At 37.6% G+C, this 27211-nt stretch overlaps 1 protein-coding gene and 1 long non-coding RNA gene across 7 annotated transcripts in view; one reads left to right on the top strand and one right to left on the bottom strand.

Moving 5' to 3' along the window:
• Positions 1–24906, top strand: part of LOC110454303 (alpha-taxilin-like) — a 31223-nt gene extending 6317 nt beyond the window's left edge. The window contains exons 1-13 of one of the 6 annotated variants that reach the window (XM_021503749.1): positions 3312–3398; positions 10529–11030; positions 13325–13726; positions 14899–15038; positions 18605–18715; positions 20159–20224; positions 20725–20853; positions 21718–21837; positions 22277–22330; positions 22812–22904; positions 23380–23475; positions 23813–23933; positions 24292–24906. In XM_021503749.1, coding sequence (XP_021359424.1) covers positions 11018–11030; positions 13325–13726; positions 14899–15038; positions 18605–18715; positions 20159–20224; positions 20725–20853; positions 21718–21837; positions 22277–22330; positions 22812–22904; positions 23380–23475; positions 23813–23933; positions 24292–24620 — 1674 coding nt within the window. In that variant the 5' untranslated portion in view covers positions 3312–3398; positions 10529–11017 and the 3' untranslated portion in view covers positions 24621–24906. Of the gene's footprint in view, positions 1–3311; positions 3399–3773; positions 4214–5607; positions 5830–6878; positions 7079–10528; positions 11031–13324; positions 13727–14898; positions 15039–18604; positions 18716–20158; positions 20225–20724; positions 20854–21717; positions 21838–22276; positions 22331–22811; positions 22905–23379; positions 23476–23812; positions 23934–24291 lie in introns of those variants that run through there. The other 5 variants (XM_021503747.1, XM_021503746.1, XM_021503744.1 and 2 more) reach the window with 5 other exon arrangements.
• Positions 1802–2507, bottom strand: LOC110454305. The gene is made up of 3 exons (XR_002463365.1): positions 2397–2507; positions 1984–2024; positions 1802–1829 (listed from the first exon to the last, which is right to left on the bottom strand). It is a non-coding gene; the product is annotated as an uncharacterized LOC110454305 (long non-coding RNA).
• Positions 24907–27211: the final 2305 nt, after the last annotated feature.

Genomic DNA, 27211 nt, shown 5'->3' with positions numbered 1-27211 from the left:
CCATGTTCAGTACACTCACGCCATACCATAGTTGTACCTCTCCATGTTCAGTACACTCACGTCATACCATAGTTGTACCTCTCCATGTTCAGTACACTCACGTCATACCATAGTTGTACCTCTCCATGTTCAGTACACTCACGCCATACCATAGTTGTACCTCTCCATGTTCAGTACACTCACGTCATACCATAGTTGTACCTCTCCATGTTCAGTACACTCACGTCATACCATAGTTGTACCTCTCCATGTTCAGTACACTCACGCCATACCATAGTTGTACCTCTCCATGTTCAGTACACTCACGTCATACCATAGTTGTACCTCTCCATGTTCAGTACACTCACGTCATACCATAGTTGTACCTCTCCATGTTCAGTACACTCACGCCATACCATAGTTGTACCTCTCCATGTTCAGTACAGTCACGTCATACCATAGTTGTACCTCTCCATGTTCAGTACACTCACGCCATACCATAGTTGTACTTCTCCATGTTCAGTACACTCACGGCATACCATAGTTGTACCTCTCCATGTTCAGTACAGTCACGCCATACCATAGTTCTACCTCTCCATGTTCAGTACAGTCACATCATACCATAGTTGTACCTCTCCATGTTCAGTGCTGTCACGTCATACCATAGTTGTACCTCTCCATGTTCAGAACAGTCACGTCATACCATAGTTGTACCTCTCCATGTTCTGTACACTCATGTCATACCATAGTTGTACCTCTCCATGTTCAGAACAGTCACGTCATACCATAGTTGTACCTCTCCATGTTCTGTACATTCATGTCATACCATAGTTGTACCTCTCCATGTTCAGAACAGTCACATCATACCATAGTTGTACCTCTCCATGTTCAGCACAGTCACACCATACCATAGTTGTACCTCTCAATGGTCAGTACACTCACGTCATACCATAGTTGTACCTCCCTGTTCAGTACAGTCACGTCATACAATAGTTGTGCCTCCCCATGTTCAGTACACTCACGTCATACCTCATACCATAGTTGTACCTCTCCATGTTCAGCACAGTCACACCATACCATAGTTGTACCTCTCCATGTTTAGTACAGTCACGTCATACCATAGTTGTACCTCTCCATGTTCAGAACAGTCACGTCATACCATAGTTGTACCTCTCCATGTTCTGTACACTCATGTCATACCATAGTTGTACCTCTCCATGTTCTGTACATTCATGTCATACCATAGTTGTACCTCTCCATGTTCAGCACAGTGCCATACCATAGTTGTACTTCTCCATGTTCAGTGCACTCACGGCATACCATAGTTGTACCTCTCCATGTTCAGTGCTGTCACGTCATACCATAGTTGTACCTCTCCATGTTCTGTACATTCATGTCATACCATAGTTGTACCTCTCCATGTTCAGTGCTGTCACGTCATACCATAGTTGTACCTCTCCGTGTTCAGTACAATAGTTGTACCTCTCCATGTTCAGTACACTCACATCATACCATAGTTGTACCTCTCCATGTTCAGTCCAGTGCCATACCATAGTTGTACCTCTCCATGTTCAGTGCTGTCACGTCATACCATAGTTGTACCTCTCCGTGTTCAGTACAATAGTTGTACCTCTCCATGTTCAGTACACTCACATCATACCATAGTTGTACCTCTCCATGTTCAGAACAGTCACATCATACCATAGTTGTACCTCTCCATGTTCAGAACAGTCACGTCATACCATAGTTGTACCTCTCCATGTTCAGCACAGTGCCATACCATAGTTGTACTTCTCCATGTTCAGTACACTCACCATGTTCAGTACAGTCACGTCATACCATAGTTGTACCTCCCCATGTTCAGTACACTCACTTCATACCATAGTTGTACCTCTCCATGTTCAGAACAGTCACGTCATACCATAGTTGTACCTCTCCATGTTCAGTCCAGTGCCATACCATAGTTGTCCCTCTCCATGTTCAGTACTGTCACGTCATACCAACCTCTCCATGTTCAGTACAGTCACGTCATACCATAGTTGTACCTCCCCATGTTCAGTACAGTCACACCATACCATAGTTGTTCCTCTCCATGTTCAGTACAGTGCCATACCATAGTTGTACCTCTCCATGTTCAGCACAGTGCCATACCATAGTTGTACTTCTCCATGTTCAGTGCACTCACGGCATACCATAGTTGTACCTCTCCATACTCACGTCATACCATAGTTGTACCTCTCCATGTTCTGTACACTCATGTCATACCATAGTTGTACCTCTCCATGTTCTGTACAGTCACGTCATACCATAGTTGTACCTTTCCACGTTCAGTACAGTCACGCCACACCATAGTTGTTCCTCTCCATGTTCAGTACAGTCTCCATGTTCAGTACAGTCAAGTCATCCCATAGTTGTACCTCTCCATGTTCAGTACAGTGCCATACCATAGTTGTCCCTCTCCATGTTCAGTACAGTCATGTCATACCATAGTTGTACCTCTCCATGTTCTGTACACTCATGTCATACCATAGTTGTACCTCTCCATGTTCTGTACAGTCACGTCATACCATAGTTGTACCTCTCCATGTTCAGTACACTCACGTCATACCATAGTTGTACCTCCATGTTCAGTACAGTCACGTCATACAATAGTTGTACCTCCCCATGTTCAGTACACTCACGTCATACCATAGTTGTACCTCTCCATGTTCAGTACTGTCACGTCATACCATAGTTGTACCTCTCCGTGTTCAGTACAGTCACACCATACCATAGTTGTACCTCTCCATGTTCAGTACTGTCACGTCATACCATAGTTGTACCTCTCCATGTTCAGTACAGTCACATCATACCATAGTTGTACCTCTCCATGTTCAGTACAGTCACCATACATTGTTTTCATAAGTATAAACAGATTAAAACCTATTTTAAGCTATAGTAACATGTATGATATATCCTGAAAATAGAAATACTAGACACCCCAACTCATATACTAAATAAACCCTAACACTTGGTAATAATGAATTGTCCAAGTATGACCTACCGGTACTTGAAAACACCTGAATTTACCTCACAACAGTTTCATAAAATGGCTGTCAAATTAATTGTTTCATTTTGCTTGAAACTCATTTTTTATGGTGCCATATTGAATTTATCTTTTCTTAATGTGAGAACAAACAGGTCTGTGTTTATGTTAAGCTGACTATACTTTTAGTATTATGTACATGGTAAATGAATTGGAAGAGCCAGTCAGACCCCTCCTCATCATAAACAAATGTCTTCCAATGAAGTCATCTGTTTACGCAGTAATTAGCATGGCACAATACTTACTGACTATCCCCTACCCCTGTGATATTGGGGCATACCCCTGTCGCTTCTCCATCCAGTGGGCCCCTCTTTATTTAATAACATGACTTTGGGTAAGTACCTATCCTCTACATGGAAGTAAATAAATCACACATGTGATAGTTGGTGTTAAAGTGTGTTCCCTAGCTCAATGATGAAGGATGAACTGTTGGTAGACATGAAGCTGATAGATACTTAGTACATATGTACCGACTTAAAGCATTATCATATTGCTGCCATTGAAGTCTCTAAACATTCGGTAGCTATAACTGAGTTTTAATTACAGCTGGTCCTGACTTAACAGACGAGTAGAAATAACTTTCTCTGGATAAAAAAAACATTGAAGTCTTTATCTGCATAAGTGAAAATCATCAATATTTGGATATATCTTCATGAAGTTTCCTACTTGTTGAGTGTTAAAATACCTCTTACTCTATAGCTGCTGTAGCTATTATTAACTCTGTATATAATAACTATAGGAAAACTGGTGTACATAAGAATTCACAATTTCAAGAGGAGGATATAGACATGACTAACTTTCATCAAGGAGAGCTAAGTTCCATGCATTCCAGATCAACAGAAGCTGTAACCCTCGTACTGACTGTCGGAGAGACAAAGTTAAATTAGTACTAATCCACTGTGACTTTGTGTCAGTTTTTCTGTGTTTACTGTATACGTACTGCGTAGATTGATTAGCATCGTATACGTGTGCCAGGGTCTTGTAATACTATGTAGAGTTGGAGCCCAGTGCCTGAGACTACTGGCGAGATACACGAGATACACGTGTCCTAAGGTATACACATGGTTGCCTAGGTGCTGTCGAAAGCAATGACTGGCATGGACAAAAATGGGAAATGCTGCCACTGTGATCTGGAACAGTTGTGGAGAAGTAGGTGTACAGCTTTGCATATTTATATCCAGTCATATTGTGGTGGCGTTATTTTTATATTTGTTTGTGCAGAGTTTTGTGCCTAATGATTAGAAGTGATGTTATAATGTTTGGTATTATGTAGATAATGTATCTATAGAGTTATTGTGTCTGTGAGGATAAATTTAAAACACATAGATATATATTAAGACACAGTTTGTATTGAGTTAGCATAGTCTTTATCGTTATGAGACCATATATAAGTACCTAATGGTTGATACTGGAAAAATTAATCAATTTTAATGAAATTTCTAATTCGTTTATTTTATTTAAAATGCTCTATAAATTTGAGAATGGTTAAAAGAAAAGAATATTTTTATAAAAATAGAAACATTTCAATGAGCAACATTCTATATTAGTGAACAACTTATAGGATACTTGTCAGCTGGCATCATGTTGTCACATAAACAAGATAATCACCACAACATGTCACACGCAAATATCATAAATTTAATGGAGGGGTATCTAGTATTCCTTCAGGTGAGCTGCAATTCTTTTCTTTAGTTGTTTGGATTTCTAGGCCTAGACTGTAAGCTACAATCTATTTGGATCCCTGGAAAGTCTGTAAACATTTCTAAAAGTTTACTACTGGTTCTCAACTAAAAAATGGAAGGCTGTATCGTTTGTTACATAAACAATATAACATGCTGATGGTTCTAACATGCATTAGGTCAGATATTAATGCTGATATTTGGATTGAGACACAATATAAGTAAGTTGTACTAACCTACCTTTATCCGTCATAACAGTCAGCAATATGAGTTTAAATGTGATATGTGCCGGTGGTTCTAACCTACCTTTTAGTCAGCCATTACAGATTGATGTGTTATATATTATGCCGGTGGTTCTAACCTACCTTTTAGTCAGCCATTACGGATTGATGTGTTATATATTATGCTGGTGGTTGTGTTTCCTACGTTTACATGATGTTTGATAGAAAGATTTACACATATAGATACCAGTTACTTCTATAATTAACTACAAGAATTGCTCAAAATTAAGGTTAAGGGAACCAGTGCATCAGCTCTAATCACAAAGGAGAGTTCCACTCGGAGGATTATTATTTTTACTATGAGTTCTCCTCATTCTATATCGAAGATAAAGCAACCAGAGTTTTTTTTCTGGAGACTCGCTTAGAGTATCTTTTCCTGTCATGTAATTTTTATGGAATACTTCTTTTGAAAAGGACATAAACAAATATTTCACAATATTGACAATGGTGATAATATAATTTTACTTCACGGTATCCTGTATCCATCCAATCCAAAATGAGACAATTTTGATACAATTCAAATATTTTGAGGGAAAATCAACAAATCGTGGAAAATGTATGTATCCTACACTTTTGTCAGACCACCACATAATTTTCTATGGATACATTCCCATGCATACATAAAGCAAAAGAATGGTCCCTGTTGGCGTTGTACACCTGGCATCAGCCATCATGTGATATACATTACAGGCTACAGTGTATGTGGTGCAGTAAACAGTCTGGAACAATCATTCGGTATAGATCAGCCGTACCCAGGGGTCTATTGGTGTTAAACAATCCTGTGTGTAATTACATCATCAGTGAGGTAAACATGTACAATGAGCGTCTGGTATTACAGAGTAGCTAGTAATCTGGTTCTCCTCAAACTACCAGTGTCATTCTTACTGCTAATTCATCATGAACATAATGTATCATGACATGGCATCTGAATTAACTGTTTATAATTTTTTCCCCAAGACTTGTAGATGATAAATATACTGTATATAAATTCAAGATTGGTTTGGTTTAGTATTGTTAAACGCCAACAGTCATTGTCATTTAAGGATGGTGTATATAAAGAAAGTGAATAAGTTGGTAAATGTTATTTCACGGGTAAAATTTTTGGACATGTTTGGTTTGGTTTTATTTTGTTTAACGTCCTATTAACAGCTAAGGTCATTGTTGACATGTAATTACTATAACACTGTACATGAAAAAATACCAGTCATGTTGTGATAATAATGATAATGAAATATCAATGTTATTGTTATAAGAATACTACTTTATAAAATATAATTCTGTACAAAATGTTTTGATATTGTAGCATAACTGAACTGGGTAGTGTGTCCGTCTAGAGTTCAGAGGGTCCGGTCTGGCCGTCTAGAGTTCAGAGGGTCCGGTCTGGTCGTCTAAGAGTTCAGAGGGTCCGGTCTGGCCGTGCATTTTCCCTCTCCTGTTACAATGTTATAGCTATCTAACAATATGTGATGTTATTGGTGGTGTTTGTCAGTTTACCACTGGGGTTTCTGGTTAGTAAGCTCTGGATAGCCCTGTAAGTAGACAACTATGGAGGCGGGTTCTATCAGCACCCCACTGACAGTGATGAAAGTGCAGATAACAATACACTTCGTCCTCAATCTCCTGCAAAAATGTTGGCATGCATACCCCTCTGGGGCCTCATGTCAATGCGAACTAAAACACTCAGTGTTTTATACTTTAATTCTTGTTTGAAATAATACGATGTTCATTTACTCAATAATCAAATTGTTTAACACTGATATCTTTTTCAAAAGACAAGCTAAATCTTTTTATAGAATAAAAAAGTGTACTACATATTGTATATTTTGAGCACTTGTCATGCAGATCCTGTGGGGACCCTCTTTGTAGAATCTGTGTATGCTCCTAGATGTAGTATGTTTAGAGGGATATGGGGGAGGGATCACTGAAGTGATGTGTGTGACATAGGCTCGATGGCCCTAAATTCTAGATTGAGGACAATATTTCATTGTTTTATTGATTGTGTAAGAAGCTGCAGAAAGGACCAAGTGAAACAGCAGGACCTGGCCCACGTCAAGGTTTGTCCGCTGTAATGTTTGGTGCACACATTCCGAGTTGTACCAGTATATATGATACAAGTTGGTTGGCCCTAGGGTATATAAGCTGTCAGTTTTTATAATGCAGTGTTTCTGCCACCTCTAGTGGCTAACCAAATGTATAATTAGTACCAGGGTTTTCCTTATCTCTATGATACAGAGTTACAGGATACGTGTACAATCAGTATAACTGAACTATGTCTTGTAAACAGGTATTCAATTTCATTTTTCCGAGTAATAGCCTGCAGGCAGATTTTCACTATTCTTCTATCTGAACTATCTTTTCATAGCAAACATTGATTTTTTTACTAACACTGACATATCATTTTTTTTTATTTACATGTTTGATCTTTAAATTAGATTTTAATAGGCTTAGGGGTCAAATTGATTAAATTGCCAATATGGTTAAGATGTTGTAAAAAGTTGAAATGACAGCAAAATACATACAGTACATACAGTGTACATGCATGGTCAATGCTTCAATTCTTCCGTCTGGAAAGGGCTTTAGTAGGTGATGCCTGTGTCTTATCCATTTGTAGTTTTGATACAATAACATTGATTTGAAGTAATAGATATATGGTCTATGATATTTGGAACTGTTATATAATTATTTTGATGTCTGTTTTCAGCATCAATATTGTAAAATTTTGTGATGGATCCCTTTTTTCCCCCATTGGAAATCCATATCATTGAATACAGGCACTTGGTTTACATACATATACATGTATGTATGTTTACACATCAAGGATGATAGGCAATACATGTACAAGAACAGGAATAATATTTCTTTTAGAATGTTTAAGTAGTATGCATGACCTTTTGTAAATGTATCTATATATATATATATATCCAAGTACACAAATATGATTCCTGTGATCAGACATGAGATATACCAGCACGGTTGTTATATATGATCCCTGTGATCAGACATGAGATATACCAGCACGGTTGTTATATATGATCCCTGTGATCAGACATGAGATATACCAGCACGGTTGTTATATATGATCCCTGTGATCAGACATGAGATATACCAGCACGGTTGTTATATATGATCCCTGTGATCAGACATGAGATATACCAGCACGGTTGTTATATATGATCCCTGTGATCAGACATGAGATATACCAGCACGGTTGTTATATATGATCCCTGTGATCAGACATGAGATATACCAGCACGGTTGTTATATATGATCCCTGTGATCAGACATGAGATATACCAGCACGGTTGTTATATATGATCCCTGTGATCAGACATGAGATATACCAGCACGGTTGTTATATATGATCCCTGTGATCAGACATGAGATATACCAGCACGGTTGTTATATATGATCCCTGTGATCAGACATGAGATATACCAGCACGGTTGTTATATATGATCCCTGTGATCAGACATGAGATATACCAGCACGGTTGTTATATATGATCCCTGTGATCAGACATGAGATATACCAGCACGGTTGTTATATATGATCCCTGTGATCAGACATGAGATATACCAGCACGGTTGTTATATATGATCCCTGTGATCAGACATGAGATATACCAGCACGGTTGTTATATATGATCCCTGTGATCAGACATGAGATATACCAGCACGGTTGTTATATATGATCCCTGTGATCAGACATGAGATATAACAGCACGGTTGTTATATATGATCCCTGTGATCAGACATGAGATATACCAGCACGGTTGTTATATATGATCCCTGTGATCAGACATGAGATATAACAGCACGTTTGTTACATATGATCCCTGTGATCAGACATGAGATATAACAGCACGGTTGTTATATATGATCCATGTGATCAGACATGAGATATAACAGCACGGTTGTTATATATGATCCCTGTGATCAGACATGAGATATAACAGCACGTTTGTTATATATGATCCCTGTGATCAGACATGAGATATAACAGCACGGTTGTTATATATGATCCATGTGATCAGACATGAGATATAACAGCACGGTTGTTATATATGATCCCTGTGATCAGACATGAGATATAACAGCACGTTTGTTATATATGATCCCTGTGATCAGACATGAGATATAACAGCACGGTTGTTATATATGATCCATGTGATCAGACATGAGATATAACAGCACGGTTGTTATATATGATCCCTGTGATCAGACATGAGATATAACAGCACGTTTGTTATATATGATCCCTGTGATCAGACATGAGATATAACAGCACGGTTGTTATATATGATCCCTGTGCACGTGATCAGACATAAGATATAACAGCACGGTTGTTATATATGTTTGCATACAGCTGACTGTACATGTGTTTAAGTACCATGGTATGTTTTTAACTGTTCAATGTACATTTTCACATTATTCACTTGATAATTAAGGTAGTACAGTAGAAAAATCCCCTGTGGTTTCAAACTGCTGTTTATTTTGCTTAGGTTTAATTAACTCATTCACCCCTGAAATTTCATAATGAACTAACCCAACCTTTAAATTGGAAGTGTTCAAATGTGTCTTCAGAGGTGAATGTTAGAGGCTTTAGGGATACAATATAGTTTTGACATAACTGAAATTTCAATTTTGAATAAATCGGTGAGAAACAGGAGGTATGAAGTTGAAAACAAGTTTATTTCTACCAGCTAGAATCTGACAGACATGTTGTTCATTTCAATCAGCTGATTAATGATACTGGAGCTGATGATAAAGCGAAGGCCTACATTTTGGTGCTGTGCCAAGGATTTTCGTAGGTGGTAAACTGGCATAAACAAGTTGCAGAGAAAACCTTGTGTTTTATATCAAACTAGCCCTCTGATCATTTCTCTGCGACATTGAAATTTGAAATTAATGGCCGCCACATCAAAATAATTGCTTTCATAAGTGACATTGATTACTTCAGAGATATTTATTGTCTTGAAAGTTTGCCATTGTTTATGCAGTAACACGTTTTTTGTAAAGCAAAGTTTTTAACTGAGATATGTATATGTGCATTACACAAATGTTTATAATAATAAGATACAATTGTTCTGATTATTTGTAATGATTGTCATTTTGAAAACAAATATTACAATATCTTGCTCTTCAAGACTGTTTCTGAGACCTTATTATTGTTTAACAACTTTACAAAGTACAATAACAGCCAGGTACATGTGTGTACTTGCATGGGCATATTCAACAACAGTGGAGTAATGGAGTCAGGGTTGTGTACATGTTATATATTCACATAGTTTGAGGTTATTTTCCAGCAAATAAAATGGTTACTTGAAAAGCTCAAGTGTACGCATACATTAATATGTTCACCATGTACATGAATGTTCTTTCTGTCCATGTTTCTCAAAGTGCCAAGCTTATGGCCAACTATATTCGTCTCATATCAAACAATCCTCTCTGTCAGAATAACAGCAGTTGAAAGTATGTAATGACAATTACTCTCTATAATTGTAGACCATTGAAACGGGGGAAGAAGCAGGAGGCACACAGACAGCAGCCGACTCTGAACAAGTTCAGACATATCAGCCAACTGGTTCACATACACAGGCAGAGGGAAGTTCAGTTGACTCACCAAAGTGTTTTGTTCACAAAGAACAAAATCATAGCATTGATACAGTTTCGGAAATTTCCAGTGAAGAACTAACCGAGTTTGGGGAATTACTAAACGTCCCAGAGGAAGTTGAGGAAGACACACAGGAAGTCATACAAACAGTGTCCACTTTTGGCTGTATTGAGACCTTGCCAACTATCTGTGAAAGTCACAGAGAGGTCATCCCAACAGTAACTGAACCAGAGGTCCAGTATTCTGTCACCTCGGAAACAGAGTATACAGAAACTGTCCCTCAAGAGGAGGCTGTAGAGGAGACAACAATCTCCAGAGAAACGAACAACACAGAGGAATCCTCTGGTATAGCACCAGAACAACAGACTGTTCCCTCCAAGATGGAAGCTGTTGGTAAGATTGGGCAATGTTTAGTGGCATGAAATGTTTACTAGCTTGTATAACTGATCACATGACCACCCGGCCGGTTTTGTAGTGAATACATGTACACCTGGGTCATTTGCCAGCTGTTACACCTTATAATGTCATATCAATAATACCAAGTATAGTAGAATTCAGGTAGTTGACGTAACATCATGACATTGTGATGTTGCATTAAAGATAATATACAAAATCAAAATGTTGACATAGACGACTTGAAGACTGTGCTTCTCAAGTTGTCTGTATGATCTTACTGCATCAGTAACATGTATTTATGATTGCGCTGTGTCAGTAACATGTACTGGGTATGTATGATTTGAAGACGTTACTAGTAATTGCCTTGACTAGTTGATAGCTGCGTTTGTGAATACATGGGTATTTAATCATGATTATAATCATGATTAATTATGATATGCTTGGCATAAAAACAGCTTCAACTTCTTTTTTTCTGATGCAATCTATGGCCAGTTTCAATGAACTATTCTAAAACTTTTAAGTTTTGTCAAACATCTGGACATTGTTCAGTGTGGTCATGATCATGTATATATATCATTACGGCCTAAAATGAAACTTGAAGCAAATTTGCAAAGTAAGTTTACATAATTCTGAAAAAATACAGATTACTTTGACTATAAGATTGATAAGATTGACTGGTTTTGACCTAGCCTGTTCCATGTCAATGACTTCTGATCACATGACCATTAGCAGCAAACATACCTATTGACATCCAGAGCTTTTCCCAAGCTTTAGCTAGCAGCCTGGTTACTTTGGTCATGGAGATTCACGCACGTTTGTGTAAGGCCAGTGCCTGATAGCCCGAGCTTTTCCCAAGCCTTAGCCAGCAGCCTGGTTACTCTGGTCATGGAGATTCACGCACGTTTGTGTAAGCCCAGTGCCTGATAGCCAGAGCTTTTCCCAAGCTGTAGCCAGCAGCCTGGTTCCTTTGGCCGTGGAGATTCACGCACGTTTGGGTAAGGCCAGTGCCTGATAGCCAGTGCTTTTCCCAAGCTTTAGCCAGCAGCCTGGTTACTCTGGCCGTGGAGTTACAAGCACGTTTGTGTAAGGCCAGTGCCTGATAGCCAGTGCTTTTCCCAAGCTTTAGCCAGCAGCCTGGTTACTCTGGTCATGGAGATTCACGCACGTTTGTGTAAGGCCAGTGCCTGATAGCCAGAGCTTTAGCCAGCAGCCTGGTTCCTTTGGCCGTGGAGATTCACGCACGTTTGTGTAAGGCCAGTGCCTGATAGCCAGAGCCTTTCCCAAGCCTTAGCCAGCAGCCTGGTTACTTTGCCCGTGGAGATTCACACACGTTTGTGTAAGGCCAGTGCCTGATAGCCAGAGCTTTTCCCAAGCTTTAGCCGGCAGCCTGGTTACTTTGGCCATGGAGATACACGCACGTTTGTGTAAGGCGAGTGCCTGATAGCCAGAGCTTTTCCCAAGCTTTAGCCAGCAGCCTGGTTACCTTGGCGGTGGAGTTACAAGCACGTTTGTGTAAGGCCAGTGCCTGATAGCCAGAGCTTTTCCCAAGCCTTAGCCAGCAGCCTGGTTACCATGGCGGTGGAGTTACAAGCACGTTTGTGTAAGGCCAGTGCCTGATAGCCAGAGCTTTAGCCAGCAGCCTGGTTCCTTTGGCCGTGGAGATTCACACACGTTTGTGTAAGGCCAGTGCCTGATAGCTTCACAGTAACCAAGAGCTCTGTCTGCATGCATAGTTGGTTGAGGGAATTCAATGATAGATTTAAGATACATCTCTCCTCGTGTTTGTGTTCTATAATCATTCTTTACAGAGAGTACAAATATAATTTCTGGGTATTCGATAGATAGGTGAATTTTCAGTTTAATAGGGGTCTTTCATAATTATGATCAGTTTGAAAGAGATCAAATGAAAGTTATATTTGGATCTTTATTTTTTTCTCTGTAAAGTGATATGGAGGTGTGAGCAATGCAAACCCTGATAATTTTATTTTGCTTAAAGTGGTTTGCATACTATCCATTATAAAAATTTGCATAAAGTTTGAACAAAACAATAAAGAATAACAAGTTTTTCTGTTTCAAACTTTAAATTGTAAAGTTGCACTTTGTCAACATTTAAAAAGAAAAAGTTGCAACTGTATGAAAATTGTGTTACATACAAACATTGTATTAGATTTAACAGGTATGAACTCAAAAATACAGATTTCTTTAGTCTGTGCATGCAGCATGAGTAGTGGTGATAAGATTTGAATTAAGATATATCAAGCTCTGTCACAAAATCCTTTTTCTTTCTTCAGAAAAGGTAACTTCGGGAGTACAACTTCCTTCTGACCTCGATGAAGTATCTCTCATGAGTGAAGGTCAAGACCTTGAGGATGCTCTCAACTTTGACCCCTCCAACTTTGACCCCTCTTCCATATCCTCTCTTGTAGAACAATTACAGGCCCCGCTTGATGATGTTGAAAGGCAGGTAAGTACAGATGAAGTGGATTTCCAGAACACTAACGGCTCACAGCATGCAAGTCTGGAAGCTGCTGATGCCCTGGAGGCAGCCCTTGCAGAAAGTTTGAATGGCGTTGACTTGGAACCTGTTGACGAAAAACCAAGGGATGGGGACAACAAGGGAGACGATCCAAAGGCTAAAAAGGAAAAAACAAAAGAGGAAAAAAAGAGCAAGAAAAAGGAAGACAAAACCATTGGTATGCATAAACTAAACAAAACAAATATGAAGAAAACAAATTGTGCTATTGATAAAAAAAAATATTTTTTTACAAATATGAAAATATTTCTTACATTCAGTCATAGTTTTCTGTCAAATGTTCCCTACATTAGTTACATGTATTGCTTTACATTTCCATAGGGAAAGCAAGTTAGTGTAACGGGTTTTTTAGCCCATCTGGCCTGAAGGTCTGACATCCATCCATTATTTTAAACAGCTTCTTTTGAATAACTAAGAGGCCTAGAGTGATGATATTTGGCAAGAAGCATGCTGGGATAAAGGGCTAGAAATTAATTACCTTCACCCATATTTAGGGTCACAGGGGTCAACTATGTTTAAAACTTTAATCTGCTTCTTCTGAATCACCAAAATGGTAAGGGTGATGTTAATTTGACCAGTATTTTGCTTGGATAAAGGCTTACCAAGTTTGTTCAAATCAATGACCTTCGCTCATATTCAAGGTCACATGTGTCAATTGACTTAAAAAAAACTTTCAACAACTTCATCTGAATAATCAAAAAGACCAAGGGTAACGATATGTTGCCTTTAGCATGCAGGAAAGAGGGGCTTCCATGTTTGTTCAAATGAATGACCTTTGCCAATATTCAAGGTCACAAAGGTCAGTTGAATAACCAAAAGACCAAGGTTGATGATATAGGGAAAGCAAACACGATGTAAGTGAATAGTTAGTCTTTTAGCTCACCTTGACCGAAGGTGCATCATCTGCCGTCCGACAGTTTGTTACTTTAAACAACTTCTAAATGACGAAGAGGTTAGAATGATGATATTTGGCCAGTAACATGTTGGAATGAAGTGCTATAAAGTTTGTTCTCATGAATGAGGTTAGCTCATATTCAAGGTCACTGGGGTCAGATATGTTAAAAACATTAATCGACTTCTGCTTAATAACAAAAATGGCAAGGGTGATGATGTTTAAGTAAGTAGTATAATGGGATGAAGGGTAACCGAGTAACTTCAAATGAATGAACTTCACCCATATTCAAGTCACATGGGTCAAATATGTTGAAATCCTTAATAAACTTCTTCTAATTAACCAAAATATAATGAAATTTGGCCAGTAGCATGCTTGTATCTATTTATCAATAAGACCGAATCTACTGTATATAAAATTGCCTGTCATTTGATGTGCAGATCACATCCTGCGAGCCCTGAGCAGCCTTCACACCACTGAGGAAAAACTGGCAGCTTTGTGTAAGAAGTATGCTGACCTGCACGAGGAACACCGTGTCCTTCAGACTAGCAATAAACAGAACACCCGTAAACTGTCCGTGGTAAGTAAGCACCTCAACAAACTCTCTGTGTCAGTAAACTGGCCGTGGTAAGTAAGAACATCAACAAACTCTCTGTGTCAGTAAACTGTCCGTGGTAAGTAAGCACATCAACAAACTCTCTGTGTCAGTAAACTGTCCGTGTTAGGTAAGCACATCAACAAACTCTCTGTGTCAGTAAACTGGCCGTGGTAAGTAAGCCCCTCAACAAACTCTCTGTGTCAGTAAACTGGCCGTGGAAAGTAAGCACATCAACAAACTCTCTGTGTCAGTAAGCTGGCCGTGGTAAGTAAGCACATCAACAAACTCACTGTGTAAGTAAACTGTTTGTGGTAGGTAAGCACATCAACAAACTCTCTGTGTCAGTAAGCTGGCCGTGGTAAGTAAGCACATCAACAAACTCTGTGTGAGTAAACTGGCCGTGGTAAGGAAGCACATCAACAAACTCTGTGTCAGTAAACTGTCCGTGGTAAGTAAGCACATCAACAAACTCTGTGTGTCAGTAAACTGGCCGTGGTAAGTAAGCACCTCAACAAACTCTCTGTGTCAGTAAACAGTCCGTGGTAAGTAAGCACATCAACAAACTCTGTGTGAGTAAACTGGCCGTGGTAAGGAAGCACATCAACAAACTCTGTGTCAGTAAACTGGCCGTGGTAAGTAAGCGCATCAACAAACTCTCTGTGTCAGTAAACTGTCCGTGTTAGGTAAGCACATCAACAAACTCTCTGTGTCAGTAAACTGTCGGTGGTAAGTAAGCACATCAACAAACTCTCTGTGTCAGTAAGCTGGCCGTGGTAAGTAAGCACATCAACAAACTCACTGTGTAAGTAAACTGTTTGTGGTAGGTAAGCACATCAACAAACTCTCTGTGTCAGTAAACTGGCCGTTGTAAGTAAGAACATCAACAAACTCTCTGTGTCAGTAAACTGGCCGTGGAAAGTAAGCACATCAACAAACTCTCTGTGTCAGTAAGCTGGCCGTGGTAAGTAAGCACATCAACAAACTCACTGTGTAAGTAAACTGTTTGTGGTAGGTAAGCACATCAACAAACTCTCTGTGTCAGTAAACTGGCCGTTGTAAGTAAGAACATCAACAAACTCTCTGTGTCAGTAAACTGTCTGTGGTAAGTAAGCACATCGGGGGACTCTCTGTGTCATCAAACTGTCTGTGGTAAGTAAGCACATCAACAAACTCTCTGTGTCATCAAACTGTCTGTGGTAAGTAAGCACATCAACAAACTCTCTGTGTCAGTAAACTGTCCGTGGTAAGTGAGCACATCAATAAACTCTCTATGTCAGTAAACTGTCCGTGGTAAGTAAGCACATCAACAAACTCTCTGTGTCATCAAACTGTCTGTGGTAAGTAAGCACATCAACAAACTCTCTGTGTCATCAAACTGTCTGTGGTAAGTAAGCACATCAACAAACTCTCTGTCAGTAAACTGTCTGTGGTAAGTAAGCACATCAACAAACTCTCTGTGTCAATAAACTGTCCGTGGTAAGTAAGCACATCATCAAACTCTGTCAGTAAACTGTCTGTGGTAAGTAAGCACATCGATAAACTCACTGTGTCAGTAAACTGTCCGTGGTAAGTAAGCACACCAATAAACTCACTGTGTAAGTAAACTGTCCGTGGTAGGTAAGCACATCAACAAACTCACTGTGTAAGTAAACTGTTTGTGGTAGGTAAGCACATCAACAAACTCTCTGTGTCAGTAAACTGTCCGTGGTCGGGAAGCACACCAATAAACTCTCTGTGTCAGTAAACTGTCCGTGGTAAGTAAGCACATCAACAAACTCTCTGTGTCAGTAAACTGTCCGTGGTAGGTAAGCACACCAATAAACTCTCTGTGTCAGTAAACTGTCCGTGGTAAGTAAGCACATCATCAAACTCTGTCAGTAAACTGTCTGTGGTAAGTAAGCACATCGATAAACTCACTGTGTAAGTAAACTGTCCTAGTAAGTAAGCACACCAATAAACTCACTGTGTAAGTAAACTGTCAGTGGTAAGTAAGCACATCAACAAACTCACTGTGTAAGTAAACTGTCCATGGTAGGTAAGCACATCAATAAACTCACTGTGTAAGTAAACTGTTCGTGGTAGGTAAGTACATCAACAAACTCTCTGTGTCAGTAAACTGTCCGTGGTAGGTAAGCCCATCAACAAACTCTCTGTGTCAGTAAACTGTCCGTGGAAGGTAATCACATCAGCAAACTCTCTGTGTCAGTAAACTGTCTGTGGTAAGTAAGCACATCAACAAACTCTCTGTGTCAGTAAACTGTCCGTGGTAGGTAATCACATCAGCAAACTCTCTGTGTCAGTAAACTGTCTGTGGTAAGTAAGCACATCAACAAACTCTCTGTGTCAGTAAACTGTTCGTGGTAAGTAAGCACATCAACAAACTCACTGTGTCAGTAAACTGTCTGTGGTAAGTAAGCACATCAACATATTTCCATTGTGTGGCACTGCCACTATATAACCCTTTCACATTTAGATGGCATTCATTGGGCTATGCATGCCATGAGTTGATTGTTGGCGTCATCTTTATTACATCGGATACCACTAAACCTCCCTGGACAGATGGCTTTCCTATTTATCCAAGAAATAAGGATTTGTAGAAGGTTTAATTTTGTGAATGAATCTCCTTGTTAATTTACACTGGCTGAAATCATGTGTGTTACTGTACATAACAATCACACACATTTAGTGGTAAATGAGAACCTCTGCCAATTCTTTGTTATGGCATCCATGGAGGCAGGTCCTTAAACAACCTTAGATGTTAACAGGATGTTTCACAAATTTAAACCTTATCTAGACTATGACATTGTTTGAATTTAATTAAGTTTATTTCTGATTAATCTGCTATAAATTGTAAAATGCTCTGCAACCTATTTTAATCCTGAGTTTCTAAAGGAAATGAGGGGTAACTGTCCTGTGTGAACAGAAGGTGAATGGATGGTCCAGTTCCTACAGAATCATATTTATTACTTCAAAATAAACTAATTCTTATTGCTTCCTTTTATTGGGGGCTTTCTCATGCTGCGCATTAATCAATTCGGTCCATTAGCCCCAAAGTCATTGGGGTTTCATTCATTTCATATACATGTCATACACAGTTTACATCGTACAGGACCATTTTCCGCCTGGTTCTTCAGTAGGGCTCAGGACTCGCCTGGCGATGTAACCAAACTATGTATGATAGCAGTCTTTGTGGTACAGGACTTTCGCCTGGTTCTCCAAGAGGACTCAGGACCTCGCCTGGCCACAACCTGCTCATTCAATTTCAATTTCTTCATTTGTTCATTGTCTACCAGCTCTAAACTTTAATACTTACCTCATTTCCCTTAACCAGGACCGCCTTTTCCTGTTCATAGGATTAGGACTTGCACCTGGTAGGGAATCTTGAATTTATCTTCCTTCATGCTGGTAATTTTGTAATATATATNTATTATGTGTAGAACAGTTTTGTAATGTAAATACTTAGTGATTTATTTTATAATACATCTATAAATCTTAAAAATCCGTGTTTGTTATTATTTATAAATGACATGATCTCTGTTGATGTTCAGGTGAGTCGTGAGAAGGACCAGCTGCAGTCAGAACATACGAAGGCTGTGATGGCTAAGAGTAAGCTGGAGAGTCTATGTCGCGAGCTTCAGAAACACAACCAGGTCATTCGGGTATGTCAATCAATCACCATGTCAATCAATCACCATGTCAATCAATCACCATGTCAATCTCATGAAAAATTTGTAATCTATAGTTTGTGCAAAGGAACTTCTGCAAATGTTATTATTATGCTTAATAATAATCGTAGAATTCTGCTCAAGCTCGTTTCACATTGTTGTAAAACTATCGGAGACAAATACATGAACATCTTGAGTAGTCATTTTTATGTTCTAGGGGAAATATTTGCTGAGCATGAACAGTACATATAAACATACATTATCCTAGTGTGTACATTTCCATGTTTACAGTGGAGGAGAAAAGATCTCTATGATTGTCCTAGGAACATTTTCTATCTATGATTGTCCTAGGAACATTTTCTATCTATGATTGTCCTAAGAACATTTTCTATCTATGATTGTCCTAGGAACATGTTCTATCTATGATTGTCCTAGGAACATTTTCTATCTATGATTGTCCTCGGAACATTTTCTATCTATGATTGTCCTGGGAACATTTTCTATCTATGATTGTCCTAGGAACATTTTCTATCTATGATTGTCCGAGGAACATTTTTTATCTATGATTGTCCTAGGAACATTTTCTATCTATGATTGTCCTAGGAACATTTTCTATCTATGATTGTCCTTAAATTTTATTTAGTACAACATTATATAAATTGTATTTACTAACAACATTATATAAATTGTATTTACTAACAACATTGTATAAATTGTATTTAGTACAACATTATATAAATTGTATTTAGTACAACATTATATAAATTGTATTTAGTAACAACATTGTATAAATTGTATTTAGTAACAACATTGTATAAATTGTAGTTAGTACAACATTATATAAATTGTATTTAGTGCAAACTCAGTCACATTGTATAAACTGTATTACATTGTACAATCTTATTGTATGTAAAATCTTCTTTATACAAATCTATGGCATACCTGGTACCATATCATGTTGGAATTTAACTGGAAATGACACATTCAATTGTATGAATATGTTACTGTACTGTAAAATAACATCATCACTGTGACTTGTCATTTCATTTTGATGTATTTCTGCTAGTTGGTTCAAGTAAGAGATGATTGCTTTTAATCAAATGTGAAATTCTACAGGTCATATCTTCACTCAGGCACTAGTACATTACAAATACTTATTTGGGAACAAGCACTAGACAGATATTTTTATTGGAGATAGTAGTGACATTGACCCTGACTATGGTACAGGATGCCAATACTTCACACGATTTCTATTCAAATAATTCATGTAAGTCTCATCCAATTTTTGTTCAGAGAACACCCTAGGCAAGGTTATGATTTCAGTTGTGTGAGTAATGTTTGGAATTCATAGCAAAAGCATTGACCACAATGAATCAATGAAGCACGAAAAAGTAACACTGTATCCTTAATATTTGTCATGTTAATATACTTTTACAGCAAGAAAGTTTACAGCGAGCACGAGAAGAAGATGAGAAAAGGAAAGAGATCTCCAATAAGTTCCAGGTACTACCTCACAATGTTTTATTATACACCCGAAAAGTGGGAGGCATGATGCTTTCATGTTGTCTGTCTGTCAGCTAACACTTTCTTGTGAGTGCAAAACTTTCTATGTGTCGCGGGTATCATATTGAGATTCCCATTTCATAGAATCTGAATTTTCAACAATTTCGTACATGAGTTATGGCCCTTTGCAACTTAGTTTTAATCCTTGTTTTTCAGTATAAGTGTTTTTATAGGCAAATTATGAGCAAAATAAAAAAATGTGAACAAGATAAACTTAATAAATTCAAAACTTTAAAGTGGATAAAAGAGGTTCGATATGACATTGATTGAAGTGGCTCCACTACTGGACCTGCTGGTATAACGTGAGATGTGTTATTACTGTAGTTAGTACAATGTCTGGTCAGGTACACAGTCGGATACATACACACAATACCGACTGACAGGGTCACTCGTCCCAGTCACTTTTATCATTATTATAATGTGAGGATGTTCTACTACAGACGACCATCACCGAGATCCAGCAACAGATGACTGACCACCATGAACGCAACCAGAAGTTACGTGAGGAGAACCAGGAGCTGGCTGGCAAACTTAAAAAGTTTATAGAACAGTATGAGATGAGAGAAAAGGTACACATTTACCAAGACCTTTGAAAAATTTAAGAGAAAAATCTGAATTACAGGTGAAGTTTAATTAAAATCAAAATGGTTAAAAGTTGAAACTAATGATTGTTGATTAACCAGTTGCATCCGACATTTGATTGTGATTGAAGTAATACACATCAATCTGCATACAAGATAGTTTCTTTATTATCATAATAGAGAACGGGAAAATTTTGTTGCATTGTATCTATAGAATAAAGTTGGTATAAACATGAATGCAGACAATGTTATATTTAGTGTTACAGTGATACATTTTGAAATACTGTACAGTATCACATGTCTGCTATCAATGGGGGTTGTAAATCATTCGTCCTCTCTGAGTGATTGATACTTTCTGAACAGTTTATTGGTATTTAACATACACAGAGATTTCCGTCAAAATTCAACATAAAAAATAAACATTGCTGAAAGCTGTAAGGCTAGTATCAATAGAAAAATGAAACTAGTAAAAATTTTCTATAAATATGCATTTGTGAATCAGCATCTTAACCTGTTAATATACTGTAGTGATGTCTCAACTATTATTACAATACAATGATGTCCCTTCTACTGTAGCAAGTGGAGAAGGTGATGCACCTTAACCTGTTAATATACTGTAGTGATGTCTCAACTATTATTACAATACAATGATGTCCCTTCTACTGTAGCAAGTGGAGAAGGTGATGCACCTTAACCTGTTAATATACTGTAGTGATGTCTCAACTATTATTACAATACAATGATGTCCCTTCTACTGTAGCAAGTGGAGAAGGTGATGCACCTTAACCTGTTAATATACTGTAGTGATGTCTCAACTATTATTACAATACAATGATGTCCCTTCTACTGTAGCAAGTGGAGAAGGTGATGCAGCACAGGGAACTGGAACAGAAGTTAGCGGACGCCAAGCTTGCCCAGTCCAATGCCATTCTGAAAGAGGAACAGGAGAGGAACAAGAAAGAGAAAGAACTGGTCTGTAGCCTCCTAATTGCTTCCTCACCTCATCTTGTTTGTCTCGTAAAGTAACTTTTATATATATGATCCTAATAGCCTTAACAGCTGAGGTATCGGACAGTATTTCATGATCTTTATTGTGTTCAATATCTCCACGAATGGATCTGATCATGTTTGTATTGGAATATATAGAAAAAAACTGTTTGTATCTCATTTTTTTTTTTTTCAAAAGTTGTTACAAAATGAGTTTTGAAGTTAATGAGAGAAAAGGAATTGGCACATTAAGGATCTTCTAATGTTAATCGTCTACAAAATGTCATCAGTTCTGAATGAAAATGAGTTGGTCTCAATATAACAGAAGTATTACTTAATATTTCACGTGTTCTTATAACTGAAGCATGAGTATGAACTGCACTACATTCTGTTGTAAGGTAAACAACTGCTATTGTGTTTACAGTTGGTTCTACAGGCCACAGAGGGACAGAAGAAAGCCACCTTATTGGAAGCACAAGTAGGTCACAGTTGATGTGTGTTCTTATTACTGTGAGGGACCTATATACACCATCATGTGTTATCCTCTTCAGCTCTAAATATCAAAATGGATCAGACATTTTCAGTGCAATAAACTAAATTATCTAGATTAACACATTTATGGTTAGAATTTACAATGCCAAATAGAAGTGTATTAAAAATAAAGGTAATTACAGTAGAGAACTAGATAAATGATATCACTGAAATATAAACAATGTTGTACTATTTAAAATATTATACAATAAGCAGTAAATTGTACTATAAAGAGTTTCTTTAAACTATTAATAGCATTTTACTGTAAATGGAAGTGTAAAAATATACATTTTATCCTTTTCATTAATTGCAATTATAACGTCATAAATTTCACTAAATGATAATTACCCTGTGTACAATATTGTCAGTTTATGAGGGTTCACTGTACTACTATATATCTTGCCCTGTAAACATTCCTTTCTCCACAGCTTGCCATGTACAAGGAACGTTACGAAGAGTTCCAATCCACCATCAACAAGAGTAATGAAATGTTCCAGAAATTCAAAACTGAAATGGATAAAGTAAGTCCTGCCATCATACATAAGCTGTTGCTCTTCACAGGATATAGATATATCTATCGCTATCATTCACAGGATATAGATATATCTATCGCTATCATTCACAGGATATAGATATATCTATCGCTATCATTCACAGGATATAGATATATCTATCGCTATCATTCACAGGATATAGATATATCTATCGCTATCATTCACAGGATATAGATATATCTATCGCTATCATTCACAGGATATAGATATATCTATCGCTATCATTAGTCTGTGGTGTTTTCATTCAAATATGATGATTCATGTGATTTATTTTTGCAAGTTCCTAGTTTATAAATAATTTTATTTGTAAGTGGTGCAAAATGACAGGGGAGATTACTCTATAAGCATTGGTTAAGAAAGATAAAATATCCTTAGTAAAATATCTTAAGTAGGAGTTGCGTCCCATCACTAATGTATTTTAATTTACATTCTTTTCACTTAGATGACAAAGAGAATAAAGAAACTGGAAAAAGACGGTGCTCAGTGGAAACAGAAGTGGGAGAACTCAAACAAGGCTTTAATAGAAATGGCAGAGGAGGTACTAGATGCTTTTAATGTCATTCACATTTAATAAAGTTTCCAGACCTTTCACCCGACAAGTTACCTGTCTTTAAATAACTGATAAATTATTGATTTATCTAGATCCAATTGAATCCTTTAATGGTATTTTTTAATAATGGATTTTTTGTTTGTTAATTTTTAGAATTGATAGAAATTTGTTTTTTTCCAAAGATTTTAATGACTGGACAGAAACATGAAACTGCTAATAGTTTGCCGACACTTCAAACGAGTGCCTCCTGGCAATAGAATCCTTCCTCCAACTTTAAGCAAAAACAAGAACAAGCTATATTGATAAAATCATGATTTGTTTACAGAAAACACTATATGACAGAGAAAAACCTCTCCTTATGGGCAAGATAAAGAAACTGGAATCGCTGTGTCGTGCCATGCAAGCAGAACGATTGGGAAGGAAAGTTTTAGAAGCATCTTCACTAGGTACGGACAGAATTAGTCAAAAAAGGTTTATGTGTACAACAGAGGAAGATTCCACATGACAAGCCCCTTATCATTTGAATTTTTTGAAAGCTGTTCTCACATTTTATCAGGGTTAGCCGGTAATTATGTTTCAAAAATTTTGAGCTTTAGTAACCTGATGTGTGACATTTTTTTTTATTAAACTGTTAAAACTTAAAATATACCTAAAGGAAACCCAAAGGCATCTAGTCACTCTGGACTCGTGTTACAATGTATAATATATTGTAGTAAAAATATTGTCAAAATGTTAAAGAATGATTGCTTTAGGTTAATCTACATTAGATATGAAATAACTTGATCATTTACTGTTTATTTGTAGATCCTTCTAAATTTGAAGAAACTTTGGCAGCGAGTCAGGGGGTAGAGAAACAGATACAGACTCAGCTCCATTCCGCCTCCTTACAGCAGGCATCCCAACCCCAGGAGAGTAGTGAAGGGGGCCGTCCAGACTCACCAGCAAACTCACCCAACTGTGATAAGGAAGAACCCTCATCAGCCAGTCAAACAGATGACACGGAGGAATCGGGGTCGTCGGAGGAACAAACGGATCTTCCCAGCCAATCAAAGGAACCGGTCGAGTCAGAATCAACCAATGAGGAGCAAGAAAAAATAGAGGAGTGGGAAGATCAGTTGCCAAGTGCAACATAGCCCAGATACACAAAACTAACACTTATTTATATTTAAAGCTTTTCTTCCATTTGTCACAACAGCTGTAAGCAATTTACAAAGTTCTTTGCAGTTTTTCAATTAAGAGCCTTCAGTTTGAATTTGTATTAAGAGAAAATATGACTTTTTGAAACAATTGATCAACAACTAAACGTTTTTTTATGGAACAGAACAAGACGTTAACAGTTTTAATGAGATGTCAGCATTTGTGGAATTTGTTTGTTGAGATCATTTTATGCTTGAACAAATAAAATGGTTTTCGTCAAAATATTTGAGTCATTAACTTATTATACATTTGGGTTAAAGAACGAATATGCAAACTCGATGAGTCTTAGCAGTTGATTTTTGCAAAGTTTGCCAATAATTATGTTTTTAGGTCACCTGAGCTATAGCTCAAGTGACCTATTGCTATCCGTTTTCGTCCGTCGTCGTCCGTCGTCCGTTAACATTTTACATTTCAAACTTAAAGTCAAGTTCTGCTGGGCCGATTGAACTGAAAGTTGGTAGGAATGATCGCCTCATGGTCCTGACAAAGTGTTGTTATTTTTCGGGTCGATCAGAAATCCAATATGGCCGCCACGGCCGCCATTTTGAAAACCTATTTCAAACTTAAAGTCAAGTTCTGCTGGACCGATTGAACTTAAAGTTTGTAGGAATGATCGACTCATGGTCCTGACAAAGTGTTGTTATTTTTCAGGTCAATCATAAATCCAATATGGCCGCCACGGCCACCATTTTGAAAACATATTTCAAACTTAAAGTCAAGTTCTGCTAGGCCGATTGAACTGAAACTTTGTAGGAATGATTGACTCATGGTCCTGACAAAGTGTTGTTATTTTTCGGGTCGATCAGAAATCCAATATGGCCACCACGGCTGCCATTTTGGTAAACTATTTCAAACTTAAAGTAAAGATCTACTTGGCCGATTGAACTGAAACTTTGTAGGAATGATCGAATCATGGTCCTGACAAAGTGTTGTTATTTTTCGGGTCAATCAGAAATACAATTTGGCTGCCATGGCCGCTATTTTGCTACTAAGTTCTAATAGGCCGATCTCACTTAAAATTGGTCTAGGAATGATCAGCTCATGGTCCTGACAAAGTTAAGTTAACATTATACTATTTTTTACTCAAATTGGTACATATTTCAACAACAAAAATAAATACTGTAGACTCGGGTGACCGTTAAGGCCCATGGGCCTCTTGTTCATAATCTCATGAAATTGGCAGACGGTTACATCTCTCTTCATATTGAAATTGGTTCTACCTGACACATGCGCATTGCACCATTTATTGAGGCACCTAGCAATAGGAAAGTTGTGTATTTATGTGTGCAAGGCTTAATAAATAGATTTAACTGATTTTGATCGAAAACGTTTTTCTTTTTAAAATTAAGAGAGTATTTTACAAAAGCATACAACAGCTTTTCAAATTCTTATCTTTCCCCGAGTGGTTCTGGAAAAGTCGAAATACTCTTAAATGCATTATCATGCTGAATTTTGCATCCTCTGATGAAGTTTGGCCTGGTCTACCACAGGTCGACACATTGTTACAGAATCCTTGGTTCTCAAACCCAATCATTATTTCCAGCAAAGTTTATATACAAAAATGTTCCGTCCTTGCACAATTGTTTCCGGAGAATATCTCAGAAATCATTACAGATTGTTTTCATACTGCAGAAAAATGTCTTTTGGTAGTTTCATGTTTCTGATTCCAAGAAATTATGAATTGTCAGGAAAACAATGCCCTAATATTGTCTATTTTGGGAGCATACTATTGTTTTTCTGGGAGCATCTGATTAAATCAGCCGTCCAAGGTATTTCACCTTTTTTAACTGCAATTAATTTTGTTAGAGTTGTCATGGAAACGGTGGCTAAATATGACGTTTTGCAGCATTTTTGTGCATCCGGAGCATGTCTTATAAACAATGACAGAATTTGTCTTCAAACTTCGACCTTAGTCGATCAGTGTGCATTAGTATTTATTTTGACATTTTCACTTTTTTGATTAGTTGTCATTTAAACATTGCCAGAAATATGTACTTTAGGTACGTAATTTCGTTTCCGGTGCACATCTTATACAAACAATCTTATTTTATCTTCAAACTTAACACATGGATAACTCATATTGCAGAAGAGTACCTTTGTTATTATCCCTTTTTAATTAAAAGAAATTTGGAGTCGTCATGGAAACAATGCCCAAAAGATACCATTTGGTGCACGTTTTCCGTAGAATATCACTAAACCGTTTCAGATTTGATGCCAAACTTGCCCCATAAGTTAATCCCAACGCAGACGTTTGCCTTTATATCCTTCTCGAAGTTGTTCTTTTGGTGTTATGTATCTTCAAAACAAAATTATAGTTGGATATTGATGAATATTACGTTTTTCTTGTTTCTTGTGTTAATCTTTTTAAGTACTGGCAGTACTTTTTTAGCTCACCTGCCCGAAGGGCGCAGTGCCCATGGCGCAGTGTCCGACGTCCATCTGTCAACTTTTGCTTTAAAATGCTACTAGTCCTTGACGGCTTAGTGGATTTTAACTAAATTTGGTCTGGATCATGGTTGGGCAAAGG

The sequence above is a fragment of the Mizuhopecten yessoensis genome, unplaced genomic scaffold (assembly GCF_002113885.1).
Source record: "Mizuhopecten yessoensis strain PY_sf001 unplaced genomic scaffold, ASM211388v2 scaffold7763, whole genome shotgun sequence".
Taxonomy (NCBI): domain Eukaryota; kingdom Metazoa; phylum Mollusca; class Bivalvia; order Pectinida; family Pectinidae; genus Mizuhopecten; species Mizuhopecten yessoensis.
Note: the sequence above shows the minus strand (reverse complement) of the source record. Positions and strands in the feature narration are given on the sequence as shown.